Below are 13,801 nucleotides of genomic sequence, written 5' to 3'. Positions count from 1 at the left end.
GTCAGAGCCTGTAACACCGGCTGATGCCCTCTATAGAAGCAAGAGCACACGTTGTGCCTCTCCCACCTCTGGCCATAGATGTTGCTATGTACACAAGCCCAAAGGGAGTATGCCAGGCTCTTCCAGGCTGGCACGACACAGCGTGTGGGAGAGTGGGGTGGCTGGGGGTATTCTTAGGGCTTAACAATTTTGTTCTAGCCCTTTCATGCAGCAACAACTGCCGGTGGTAAGTCGACCTACATTACGCAACCCCAGCTACGTGAATAACATAGCTGGAGTCGACATACCTTAGGTTGAGTTACCACGGGAGGTTGATGGGAGAAACTCCCCTGTCGACTTACCTTACTTTTCTTGTCGGGGGTAGAGTGCAGGGGTCGACTGGAGAGTGATCTGCTGTCGATTTGACTGCTAAATCGACCGCCGATGGCTCTTTCTCAGAGCTTTGATCCGTGTGGTGGTGTAGACCTGACCTTGGCTTCCCCAAACTAGCACAGAGCCTGAGCCGGTGGTAAAATCCCTCACTGGGAGCTGTCAGTTGCACTTCTTGTCTGTGATTGTTCTTCCTGTTTGAGGCAGCCGTTAGATCAGTCTTTCTGAGAGGTTTGTCAGAAATTGAGCAGGGGGGTCTAGAGACCACTTGGTCACATACCTGAGTGTCTTATTGCAGTGTTTGTCTGGTTCTCCTTGGTCAGGAGAACTGGGAAAGCTCTGGCTGCTCTCTGCAGTGCCCTGAGAGTGCCAGCTATGGCAGGACAGCAATGGGAGCTTCCTCTCCTGGACGTCCTGCTCGTGTTGAATAGGGTTCCGGCAGGTGGAACTTCCTTGCAGCAGTGCCATATTAGCACTGAGATGACCGCAGTGCTGGCCTGCTTACATTACTACTTTTCCGGCTCGTATAGCTATGTGAGCTAACCAGTCATAGGGCCTGAGGATTCAGCAGAGACAAAGGATGAATGTGTGGCCTGAAGCACAGGATTGGCAGATGGGAGATCTGGGTTCTGCCACAGGCCTGCTCTGTGACCCCGGGGCAAGCCACTGAGGCAAACTTTTTCAAACTTGGGTGCCTGAAATTTTGGCACCTGAAAAAGTGGGCCAACTTCTGATGTACTGAGCACCTGCAACTCCCCAATGAAGTGAGAGGTGCTCAGTACATCCGACAATCTGGCCACTGTTTTAGGTATCTGCCATCCATCTCCATCAGAGGATGGAGATGGATGGCAGGAGAGAGATCACTTGATCATTGCCTGTTAGCTTCACTCCCTCTGGGGCACCTGGCATTGGCCACTGTCGGTAGACAGGTACTGGGCTAGGTGGACCTTAGGTCTGACCCGGTACGGCCGATGTTATGTTCTTATGTGTAGATTTAAGTGCCTAGTTTTAGGCATCCACACTTGAAAAAAATGGACTTAAGGAAACCTCTCGGTCTCTGCAACGTGGGTGCAATCTAACCTGAACTCCATAAGAGTGTTGCATGTGGCTAAATTCAATAACACTTTTAAAGCACTTTGTGATCCTTGGATGGAAATGCCCGGTATTACTAGAACTCCACAGTATGATGTAATGACTGCAAAGGGCCAGACTTCAAAAGTTCAGCCTCTCCTCTGGGCCTGTAGTTTTGAGGGCACAAATTATTGCAGGCACAGCTTTGCAACTCAGTCTTGTAATTATCTGCACGTATTAGTTAGGTGTCCACTACCTGATACGCAGGTACCAACAGGGGACTGATGCGTCTAAATGAGAAGTGTGGATGCAAAAAAGGAGGTCAACTTGAGGACCCATGGAAAAACTACACCCCAAGTTTCAAACACTGAATGCAAACTCTGCGCCTCCTTAACCCCCCACTCTTCTATCTTAGGTTCACCTCACTTCCACTTTCAGTCTGATTGGGACTTGGAGACAGGTGATTACAGGCTTCTTTTTGTCTGAGGGCTGGTCCACACTAGGGGGGGGAAATCGATCTTAGATACGCAACTTCAGCTACGTGAATAACGTAGCTGAAGTCGAATATCTAAGATCGGATTACTCACCCGTCCAGACTGTGCGGGATCGATGTTCGCGATCGATATAAGCACGCTCAGGGTTCGATATATCGCGTCTAGATTAGATGCGATATATCGATCCCCGAGCAATCGATTTTAACCCGCCGATACGGCGGGTAGTCTGGACGTACCCTGAGGGATAGTGGAGTGTTGCAATAAGTGAAGCTGAACAAGGAAAGGTTAAGGCTGAGTAGAATCTATAAGATTCTGCTTGTTAAATGAGTTTGTGAATTCTTGCCTTGCAAGTCATAGTCATGGCAGCAGGCTTCCTACTTGCAAAGGCTTTGGATCTGAGATGAGAGGTGAGGTGAGAGGAGTCAGTTTTTAAAAATAAGAGTTAATTGTGGAGCTTTGAAAATTGGGCTCATGCTTCACGGGATGCTCCTCTTGTAGCACTAGGTCTAAATACAATGATAAAAAGACCAACTATCTCCCCTCAGCAACAGTTCTGCCTTTATAAAGGAAGGAGCAGAGTTGGGTGTGTGATCAGCTAGAGGGGAGAAGATGCTTTCCAGCAGGAAAATAATTTCCTGGGCGCATGTGGACTGGGCGTCCCCTTTGGGCCTGAATCGTGCTACAAGCTGCAGGACAAAGTGGGCATTTGTTCCCTGCAAGCATTTTCAAGCCTTCCTTATGTTACACAGCTGCCTGGGGTGTCTGCAACACTCCATGTGGGAGAGAAGACCCAAGGAAGTGCAGTGTGATGCTACAGGGCTGTGTGGGAGTGAGAGTTGTGGGGGGGTGGGGAAGGAGAGTGAGAACTAAAGGTGGCCGAACAGATCCGTTAAGTAACACTTTCTCCTGTTCATTTTTTCCTTAAAAGCTGGGAGTGGGAAGAGTCTTCCAACTCCATGCTCCTCAGCCTGTGAAGCTGAGTGTAGTTTCTTGAAGAGCCGATCGACGTACTGCTCAGAAACCTTGTCTACTTTGGGAAAATTACCCATTGCTGACAACATGTCCTGCAGCAGGTACTGCTGAAGTGCAAGCATGGCGTCGGACAAATAGTGTGTCTGCTTACTTTTTGGAAACCGTGGTTAAAAGCAGCCTGGGCTGCACCTGGCACTAAGCTGTATTGCACAGTTGATGTCCATTATCAGCAATGGGTAATTTTCATAATGAGACAAGGCTGGAGTGTTGGCCAGATGGGATCACTTGAGAGAGATGTAAATTGCTTTCCGTTCACCATCTCTGGGGCTGAGAATGCTCTACTTAGGGATCTCAACCCCTGTTAGTTGGAGGGGCAGAGAGCTGGGGATCTGTGCTTCAGTGGTGTGTGTGTGTGTAATTACTTTCCAAACAGAATTTTTAAAAAACATTTTGCCGTGTATTTTGAAGCCACTGTAACACACCTGAACAAAGCACAAGTACCTTTTTTTTTTTTTTAAAAGAAGATAGAATTGGAGCTAAGCTATTTTCTTGCGTTGCTAGTGGATTTATAGATGTATTTTTAATAGTCTGCTCTTATTTAATAACCATATTGAGTTACAGTTTTTTGTAAAAGCCACATTTCCAAAGAGAGACTCATTTTGCAAGAATGAGGATAGAATGACTATGGGGATTGGGATATGAAATCTTCCATCTCTAGGTCACCAGCTTGAATACAGGGAAAGCCATGAGTTACTGAACCGCTGCCTTTTGGTGGCTTGTGTGAAATGAAGTGATGAGGTCTCAGTCCAGTTCCTTGTGAAAGGTGTAGCTATATATCAAAACCCACCATTACTATTGGCACTCTCTCTAGCAACCTGAGCAGAGAACTCAAGGATAATGATGCCATACATCTCCACCATATAGGTAATTCCTTGAGTTCTGTGTTGGGGCACATTGGCACTGGAAAACTTGTCCTACCTGTCTATTGTGCACCCTGCTGTCTGGATGAACACAAGACATCAATCTCCTGGGAAGCTACTGATGATCATAGTAATCGTTGCAATAATAACTTCTTACGTGGCACCCATGCCTGAAGGCTTCTGGATATTTAACAAAATATAACTCAAACTATGTTAATCAAAACCAGAAGACAACATGATCCAACAAAATCAAGAATTAGCAGGGATAGTGGTGCGGGGGAAAACACATGCATATAACATGCAATAAATAAAACCATACTGCATGAACTGTAAATGAAAGAGAACAATTTTGTGCCTCCATCAAGAGAACACCAGGGAGGACCGCAGGCTTAAGTTTAGCTGAAGTGTTTTCTAGAGTCCTCTCTGGCCTTTAGCTGAGAAGGCCCAGCCTTCAGCATTGTGTCACTTTGTCTTCACAAGCATGAAATTCACTTTTGAAAAGATTTCTAAAAAGGAAACCAGTTTTAGATCTAATATGCCATATTTCTCAACTGAAGGGTCATGACTCCCCAGGGAGGGGGGTTACCAAAAGCAGTTGGGAGGGTGGGGGGTTGTGAGGTATTGAAAACTTTATTACAGTTCTATAGCAAAGAAAATCAAATGTCCAGGTTGACTCTGGGGTGATCAAAACCTTCATAGTTTGCGATGTCAGATGAAGTAGTTGAAGTCAAAGAAGTTTTATATTTTATATAATATTTATCATTATCATCATGGATACATCTTCTATAAAAGAGTAAGAAATGTAAGAGAAGGTCATATGAATTTGATTTCAAATAAGGGGTTGCCACCCTGAGAAAGTTGAGAAATACTTTTCTAACGGTTAGAACACAGGAGTGAGAGCCAGTTGGATCTTGGGTTCTGTTCTGCATGATCCCCTTATGACCTTGGGCAAGTCGCCTTGTGCCTCAGGTGAAAGCAGAACCTCAGTGAAGCGAATCCCAGAGTTTGATTGTCTGCTCAGGAACTTCTCGAGCCTGCACCACCTGGGTTGGAGACTTTTTTGCCAGCTTTTGTTTTAGTACCAGTGGGAACCTGCAGTACAAATGATTAGAGGAGGGGGCGGATGGGGAGGGGCAGTAAGGGAAAGCTCTCTAAATGCTTCAGAACCTCAAAGAGGGAGGTTCTGCAAAAGGACAAAGGCTTAGTGGGTTTTTAAAGCCTTCAAGCATCTGTTTCTTTCCTTTCCAAACCCAATCTCCTTGTCTGGAAAAAGCAGATATTTCAAGCAATTTATAGAGTGGGACATTTGCATTTGCAAACCCATTTATGCTAGCTACGGATCTCCCTTGGGATCCCTGAAAGTGGCAGTACTCTTCCACTGGATGTTGCCTCAGCGACTTTTGATGTTCTCTTCATTGTCCTCTGGGAACCATGTTTCTGAATGCCAGTATGAGGTAATCCATTGGCACCCATGTATGGACCTATCTGTGAGTGCCGCTCATGACTCTTTCTGTTTTCCTTTTGCACTAGGTGACCTTGGAGAAAGTGTTAGGAATAACTGTGTCGGGAGGCAGAGGATTAGCCTGCGACCCCAGGACCGGCCTTGTCGCATATCCAGCAGGGTGAGTCACTGCACACCTCATGAAAGGCCTTAGCTTAACCCGAGCTGATACATCAGTGTAAAGATACAGTATTTATCAGATACAGTCTTTGGTGGGGAGGCTGTTAATTTTCAGTAAGTAGCCTCCTAACATGTGAGGATGACTCCTCTCAACAGCATTGGTTTAATAGCTTGTTAAAGGGACTGCATTTTTGCTGTCATCTTTTAATTAGATTCTTTTCAACTCTTCCTCCTTGTGCTTTCAGTTAAGAGTTGAATGCCTTGCATTTTTAATTCGATTCTCTGATGTTCTGAACGTGCACATAACTCAATGGATGTTCAACTCTGTGTTCCTAATAGTGATGCTCTCTAAGAGATGGCAACTGTAGCACGGAATAACCCTCTTGCATGTGTTCTGTGATGTCTGGCATTGTGCTTTTCACCCAGACATGGAGAGAGAAATCCAGTCTGACTACACTGGTAGTTTCAGTCCAGGCATCCTCTGGAATACACTCCCCCATCCTTTTTCCCTAACCGCTCCCCACCCCACGATATTACCCTGAAAAGGAGGTTAGGTCTCTCAGGAGCCTACAAATGCTGCTCTGAAGGTTGGTCACAGTAGGTTGCTCAAGAATAATTAGACATTTTCTTCCTCTGCACCTGGGGATTGCGTATTCTGCCTTCACATCATCACATCTCCTGCGAAACTGAGCTCAGATCCCCTGGGAAGCACACTGCCCCCGAACACTGGGTTGGCCTTTTTTGTTTATGAATATTTACCCAATAAAGCAGCTTTTATCTTGTCTTGTTGGCCACAAGAGGATCAGTAAATTTAAATGAAATATGGTTATTGTTGCTGGGACCGAGGGATCAGGATGGTTACGTTCTGACTCCTAGCATTAGTTATATCGATCTTATCCATTTTATAATGGCTGTACTCTGGAGTAGACCAATGGCAGACACAATTAGCAGAGGATTTCCCTGAATGTTATGATCTGGAAACACAGAATACTTAGTATTTTCTAATTGGAGTGGTTACTCTGTTGTAAAGGTGACCCATCAAGACAAAGCTCTAGTTACCAAATCCCTGTCTCTGTTGAAATTTTAGCCCATATTTTGATAACCATCCCACACATTTCTAATACCTCTAACCTCCATTTGCCAGAGTTCTACATTAGCTGCAGATTAGTTGTGTTTTGTGTGAAGATGTAGATGACCTCTGACATGCCCAACTAGCCTTCTTTGTTAGGCAACTGCCTATTTGGCTTGCTGAGATAGCAGTATTTAGAAACTTGTGCCTCAGAAATAGAAAAAGAACCTGATGTGGATGGAGTCATGAAAGCCAAGTGAGGAAAACATTTCAAGGAGGACATAATGAACATTGTCAAATGTAACAGAAGTACCAAAGAGGATGAGGCCTGAGATTTAGCCAGGAAGTTGCAACTGGAGACTTTAGTGAGAGCAATTTGTGTGGAGAGAAGAGTGTCTAAGTCAGATGAGGGGACCCAGAGTGGAGCTGGAAGGAGGAACTTGGGACAGCAGTTGTAGGTGGCATGTAGGAGCATGCAAGACACAAGTCAATAAAATTTAAGAGTCCTCTCTCTGTCACTGTTGCTTAAAATAATAGATGGAGGCAATGTATCTGACCCGAAATTTTGCGCTCTCCTATTCTTGCCTTCTCACAAGAGTTTTCTGTGTGCCATTGGCAAGCGCATTTTTAATTTTGGGTATGGGTGAGTAGAAGTGTAATTTGTATGATACATAAAAATCTGAACTCCTACTATAAATATATTGTATTGACCCTTCAAGAGCTAGGTGTGCTGGGGAATCGGTCTCTGCTAGATAAGATCTATCTGTTCCACTGAAGCCTCCTCCTGGCTGTGATAACCACTACTGCTCCATTTGTTCTGTGCCGTACTGTCATTCATGCCCTTTAAGGCTGGGAGCCCTTGGGGACTGGGATTCCATTCTGTATTTAGTGCTTATTATCTTTTGTAAAACACCTTGTAAATGTATGCTGCTATATAAATAATAAGGCAAAAGAGCTTTCATAGGAGCTTCGCTTGGGTATGAGAGAGGCAGGCCTGAGGGCACACGCAGATGAGTAAACATAAATTGCCTGCCTTCTCATGCTGTGAAGGCCATCTTGTGATGCAGAAGTCCTGGGGTTGCTCTGGAACCTGTTCAATTCTTGTGATGTCTCCTCTTCACTTGATTTAAAAAAATGCTTTTGTTTTAACTGACTGCAGTTTGCGATCTACATCCAAGTACAGATCTGTGTCCTTCACCTTTAAACCCACAGAACCCAGGCAAATCGATTCCAGTATATATTCTCTCCCCCTAATGTCTTCTAACACTGGATACATTGGCATTAAAAGAGGGCGGGGGGAGAGAGAGAGAGAGAGAGGGAGGAAGCTTAGGTTTTTTTGGCTCTTCTCCAGCTTCAAATAAACTGATTTTGTTACTAGTGCTCTCCTGTGAGAAGCTCATGCATGCCAAGAATCAGCCTACTCAGTGCTATCAGACATGTAAGGACACGTGGGGATTATTCTGGGTAGTTAAAAGGTTATTCAGTTCTTTAGACCTTTGCATGGGACTCCTTGTTCTTACTATGGTAACACCATAGGTCCTTAGCAAGAAACGCCTGGCCTATGTCAGCTGTGTGTTTAGCAACGTGAATGGTTTATTTGCATCGCTGTTTGTATGCCATGGCTTGGCTGTTTTGTGATGCTGATGTGATTTGGGGCTGTCAAGACAATCTTTTGTGTTTAGTTTGCCCTAGTGCTTGTTCCAGGTTCAAAACACACAAGAGGGCTAGTCTGCAGACCTAACTGGACTGCGAGTTTAGTTTGTTTTGTTACTACTTTCCATTCTCATTCCCAGTGGATTTTTCCTTTCTGGGCGGTTTGCAGAGAGCCTGGCATCACTATCTTGATCTTATTTTTATTTGTTTTGAATTTGTCACGTTACTGCTTTGCAAATTGACATTGAGCTCACTAGCTAGAGCCATGCATAAGGCAGCTGGTTTGCACCTCCAGTATGCACTCACCTGCACTCCAGATATTTCAGTGGTGTACTCAACACTGTACAAATGTGCTGCTGTATCCCAGGCCTGAGATGCAAATCCCCTGCTCTTCCAATGTGGCCTACCCAAAGGGACCAATTATGTAGCAGCTTTGTGCTTTCACTAGGGAACACATTGGAAGCACCACACTTATTCCAATTCTGACCAGAACAGGGTGCTGAATCCTTGAGGAAGCCTAACCCACCCCACCAGGTCTGCTGCATCGGTCAGTTGTGTTCTGCCCTGCCATTTGCTCCCCTTCCTTTGCCTGCCTGCAGGTCCTTCTCACTGTGGAATCTGAATCCTTGGCCTTTTGTCTTAACCCATCCCAGACCCTACTGAGCCTCCTTAACTCACCACTGAGCCTTCTAGCTCGTAGTGCTCATGTTTGATTTCTTTCTGATCTGGCTCTTGTTAGGTAGGATGTTTTCACTCCATTCCAGAGGCTGGCCTGTGTGTAGGGGCTAAATGCACTGAAGGTGGCAGATATTCTAGGACAGCCCTTTGGTAATGGTCTGGCTTGGGGAGGCATGAATATAAGATGGAGGATGTACTTATCTTGTTTCTTGGAAGGTCTCTCATCTGCCACCCTTGTCTTCCTGTTCTTGTGCTGACAACAGTGTGAGTGAAATAAGCCCGGACTAGTTTAATTTGACCAATGTCTGTGTGGTTTGTCGTGCGGTGAGTGGCACTGTCAGCTTAAAGGGAAAAACTTGTTGGATTTTTTTTTTTTTTTTTTTTTGGCAGGTAAGACCCCGTTTTTTGGTCCTCCTTTTGGTTTGTCAGTTTCCTCTGCTCTTTTTCATTCTGGCTTCTCTTTTCGCAGTAGCTTGCTGTGGTTCTGTCTCCTGGAAACAAGAAGGGAAACAAAGCTAAGAAAATCCTCTGAGATTACTGATTGCTAGTGTAAAAAAAAATGTTTTGAAAAGGGGAAAATATATCTGTCCATTTGAATTCCAAGCCAGATGCTCCGATGACTTGAGTCAGCTTGTTGGTGTTTATTTTCAAAAGCTTGTAGGGCAGCGTGACTGAGTGACTCGTTTTACTGCTCCTTTTTTAAAATTCTCTTTTGAACCCTCTTCTTGGTTCACTCAGTCATGAACCTCTGCTCCAATGAGACAACTCAGTTACCTGCTCCAGGGAGCAGCCACGCTGCCAGGGAGCGTGCACAGCACTCTGGTAGGCTTGTGTTTTGCCCAGGGTAGCTTGTGGCAGAGGTTAGTAAAGTGCTGTGCTGTTCAAATCGCTGTGGCTTTTAAACACTGTCTCCTGATAAGTAAGAAGCACTGCTCTGATCTAATCTTTCCTATTACCAACTAGCTGCTGCTGTGATAGAGGTGAGTGGCACATGGGTTAACACATTACACTCTCTCTTTGGGGAAGCTGAGTTCAAAGCTGTATTGAGTAACAAGTGTAATGAGTTAGCGGGTCTCAACTTGGACATGTTATCACATCTACCATCCTCCTGATCCAAACGAGTAAAAAAACAGCCACCACCAACAAACAGGGTAGTTCTATATGCTTGACAGCTTCTGTTCAAGAAAAGATGCAGGACTGGAACAGTGAATTACTATCAAGATGTATTGAATGAGTTACCCTGGGAGCTTTCACAGAATCTGTCTTAGCTAATGCAGACATAGACTCTTGGTCTGTGAGATGCACATGCACTAAATTCACTAAACAAATGATCCAGAAATCTCATTTGGAAGCTGTGCAGATGCTGAATTACCCAGGTTCCTCCGCGCCCAGTGGCGGGAGCAGCAGGGAGACTAATGGCGTTTGCCAGCAGAGAAAGGCAGGGAGATAGGGTTTTAGCTTACAGATACTCTGCAAGGATGAACGTGTAGTGGGAGGGAAATGAAACATTGCCAACAGCACTGCTTGTTCTTCCTCTGCCTGCACTGGTGGGACCCTGGCCAAACAGGGATCCTGCCCCTGGAGGCTTCTACCTGGTCTTGACTTGCTGGGAATGTGGCCTGCATGTCTCTGCTGAAGAAAGCCAAGTAGGTGTAGCCACCTGGTGTGGGAGGTGCTGTAAGTGGAATCCCTTGTGAAGCAGGTGAGAGAGCTGCAGGAGGAGGTGGCTCTTTGGTGTAGCATCTGCGAGTGTGAGGACTTCATTGACAGGATGCACATGAAGATGTCCGGGATGGAGGATGCTAACCAACTATGGCAGCACCAGGAGGAAGGAGAACTGGCTGATCTGTGTGCAGGAGACTGGTTGCTGCCTGAGGTGGTTACTAGACAATGATTCACACACCCTCCCAGGTCCCCTGTCCATCAAGTTCAAGAACCAGTATGTTGTACTAGCAACAAGAGGTGCGGAACCCCAGTGGCTGAGGAAGAGGAGGCACCTGCCTGCAAGGCTGGGAGACTCACAGCCTGCACACCCAAAAGAAGGAGACATAGGGTGATGATGGTGGTGGTCGGGGCTCCCTCTGAGGAGGACAGAGACATTCATCTGCTGACCTAACCTGATGTCCTGGGAGGTGTTACCTGACTGGAACCCGCATCCAAGGCATTTCAGAAATATCGTCGGGGCTCATTTGTCCCTTTGTCCACTACTCCATGTGTCTCATCCCCATGGGCATTAATGACACTGCCAGGTATGACCCTGAGCATATTGGTAGTGACTGCAGGGCTCTGGGAGAGAGGCTGAAGGCATCAGAGGTGTAGGTGGTGGTCTCGTCCATCCTCTCAACTGAGGGAAGGGGCGCAAGCAGCGATGGACAAATCCTGGAGATGAATGCATGGCTGCACAGATGGCATTGACAGGAAACCTTTGGTTTCCTCCACCATGGGATGCTATTCCAGGAAGGAGGCCTGCTGGGGAGAGAGATGGTCCACTTGAGCAGGAAAGAGGAAGCCTAACTTACATCTCTGGAAAGATACTGGAACAAATTATCAGTCAATCAGTTTGTAAGCTCCTAGAGGACAATAGATTTATAAGGAATAGCTAACATGGATTTGTCAAGAACAAATCATGCCAGACCAATCTAATTTCCTTCTTTGACAGAGTTACTGGCCTAGGGATAATGAGGAAGCAGTAGACATGATACATGATTTTTAGTAAGGTTTTTGACACAGTCCCACATGACACTGTCATAAGCAAACTAGGATTATGTGGTCTAGATGAAATTACTATAAGGTGGGTGCACAGCTGGTTGAAAAATGATGCTCAGAGTAGTTATCAGTGGTTCCTTGTTGAACTGGGAGGACTTGTCTAGTTGGGTCCTGCATAGGTCTGTCCTGGGTCCAACACTAGTCAATATTTTCCTTAACGACTTGGATAATGGAGTGGAGCGTATGCTTATGAAATTTGTGTATGACACCAAGCTGGGAGGAGTTGCAATCAGTTTGGAGGACAGGATTGGAATTCAAAATGATCTTGATAAATTGCAGAATTGGTCTGAAATCAAAGTAAAATTCAATAAAGACACATACAAAATACTACACTTAAGAAGGAAAAATCAAATGCACAACTAGAAATTGGAGAATGACTGGATAGGCAGTCAGTTGGTGAAAAGGATCTAGAGATTATAGTGGATCACAAATTGAATATGAGCAGCAATGTGATGCAATTGCAATTAACAGAAATGTTTTATGTCTGACATGGGAGTTAATTGACCTGCTCTGGTCGGCATTGGTGAGGTGTCAGCTGAAGTACTATGTCCGGTTTTGAGTACCACACTTCAGGAAAAAGATGTGGGGAAACTGAAGAGCGTCCAAGGAAGAACAACAAAAATGTTATAAGGTTTAGAAAACCTGACCTAGGAGGAAAGGTTAAAAAAAAATTGGGCATATTTAGTCTCGAGAAAAGAAGACTGAGCGGGGAATCTGATAAGTCTTCAAATATGTTAAAGGCTGTCACAAAGAGGACAGTGATCAGCTATTCTCCGTGTCCACTGAAAGTAGGACAAGAAACAATGGGCTTAACCTGCAGCAAGGAAGATTTTAAATTGGATGTTAAGACACACTTTCTAACTATAAGGATAGTTAAGCACAGAAACAGGCTACTGTGGGAGGTTGTGGAATCCCATCATTGGAGGTTTTCCAGAACAGATTAGACAAACACCTCACAGGGATGGTCCTGCCTCTGTGCAGAGGGTCTTGAGGTCCATTCTAGACCTACATTTCCATGATTCTGTGTTCACAGATGGGAAGGGATAAATGAGGGTGTCATGTGATCAAAGATTTAAGATAAGAGGAAAATTTTAAGACTTCTCTGCTGCTGCTTTTTGGCAAAAGCTGTTTGGATAGGAGCAAAGTTGCTTTTGCTTCAGCTTTTTCACCTTAGAATTATATTGCATGACAATTACTTCTTAGAGGTGGGAGCTGGTGTCCCATAGTTAGCAATGGACTGCCATGTGCTCTCCTGGGTCAAATTTCATTTTGTCACTGCTGCTCCAGGCACATCGGACTCTGATGGTGCAGGATTTTCTAGCTAGATAAACTCACATGCCAGACTGGGCTGTGCAAGGAATGAGGTGGGCAAAATCTCTCTCCTCCTTGCTTGGCATGGATTACTCTGTGCAAACCTCCTGAACCTGGACAACCCTCCTGGGTCATGGCCATGCAAGTTCTGCTTCCCACTAATTCAGGGAGGTGACTGACAGTCTATAAACCAACAGGAAGATGACAGCAGTCTGTGTCACAGCTAAGGGGAGGGAGGGTGAGTGAATCAGCCACAGTCAGCGTTTCTCCAGCCAGAAATCTGCTCAGCACGTGTGGAGCTGTCTCAGATGACTGAGTGGTAAATCCCACTGGAAGCTAAAAGGGTGAAGTGTGTTTGGTTTTTTTTGTTTTTTTTTCCAGCAGTGGTTATTGGTTTGCTCCCAAATTCCTGTAAGGCTGAGCAGTTCCCAGTGATCCCCATCTGGAAACCCTTGGAATAGTTTAACCATGATTTTCCCTGGTATATAGATAATTGTACAACAAGCAACACATAGTAGAGAATCAGTCATACAGGAAAAAATGCCCTTTAACCAAATCAAAGGTAACTATTGCATAACCTTGATGGGGACTCTGGCATTGCCAGTACAGGGATTTTTGGAGAGGAAATGGATGGAGTGACAGTAGAACACTAGCAAGATGTAATCCAGACAAGGCAGATCCATCACTGATTGGTGATTGGCTAGGGAGACTTCATTCCCCCACTTCAAATTTGGTCCAGGTTTGTCATGATAGCTGTACAGGGGTCTGAGTAGAGTTGATGGCTTCCAATGTGCACAATGCACACTGCCATCACAGTTGGCGTTAATCGGTAAACTTGTTAGCAGTTAATCCTTGGCCTGTCTGCTTAAATGGGTTT

At 45.3% G+C, this 13,801-nt stretch overlaps 1 protein-coding gene across 2 annotated transcripts in view; it reads left to right on the top strand.

Annotated features, from left to right (window-relative positions):
- The window catches only part of MAPKBP1 (mitogen-activated protein kinase binding protein 1), a 133,803-nt gene that overhangs the window by 39,816 nt on the left and 80,186 nt on the right, over nucleotides 1–13,801 (top strand). For both annotated transcript variants that reach the window (XM_050954935.1, XM_050954936.1), the window contains exon 3: nucleotides 5,357–5,448. In XM_050954935.1, coding sequence (XP_050810892.1) covers nucleotides 5,357–5,448 — 92 coding nt within the window. The remainder of the gene's footprint in view (nucleotides 1–5,356; nucleotides 5,449–13,801) is intronic.

The sequence above is a fragment of the Gopherus flavomarginatus genome, chromosome 5, assembly GCF_025201925.1.
Source record: "Gopherus flavomarginatus isolate rGopFla2 chromosome 5, rGopFla2.mat.asm, whole genome shotgun sequence".
Classification (NCBI taxonomy): domain Eukaryota; kingdom Metazoa; phylum Chordata; order Testudines; family Testudinidae; genus Gopherus; species Gopherus flavomarginatus.
The sequence above is the reverse complement of the archived record's forward strand: the minus strand, read 5'-3'. Positions and strand labels throughout refer to the sequence as shown.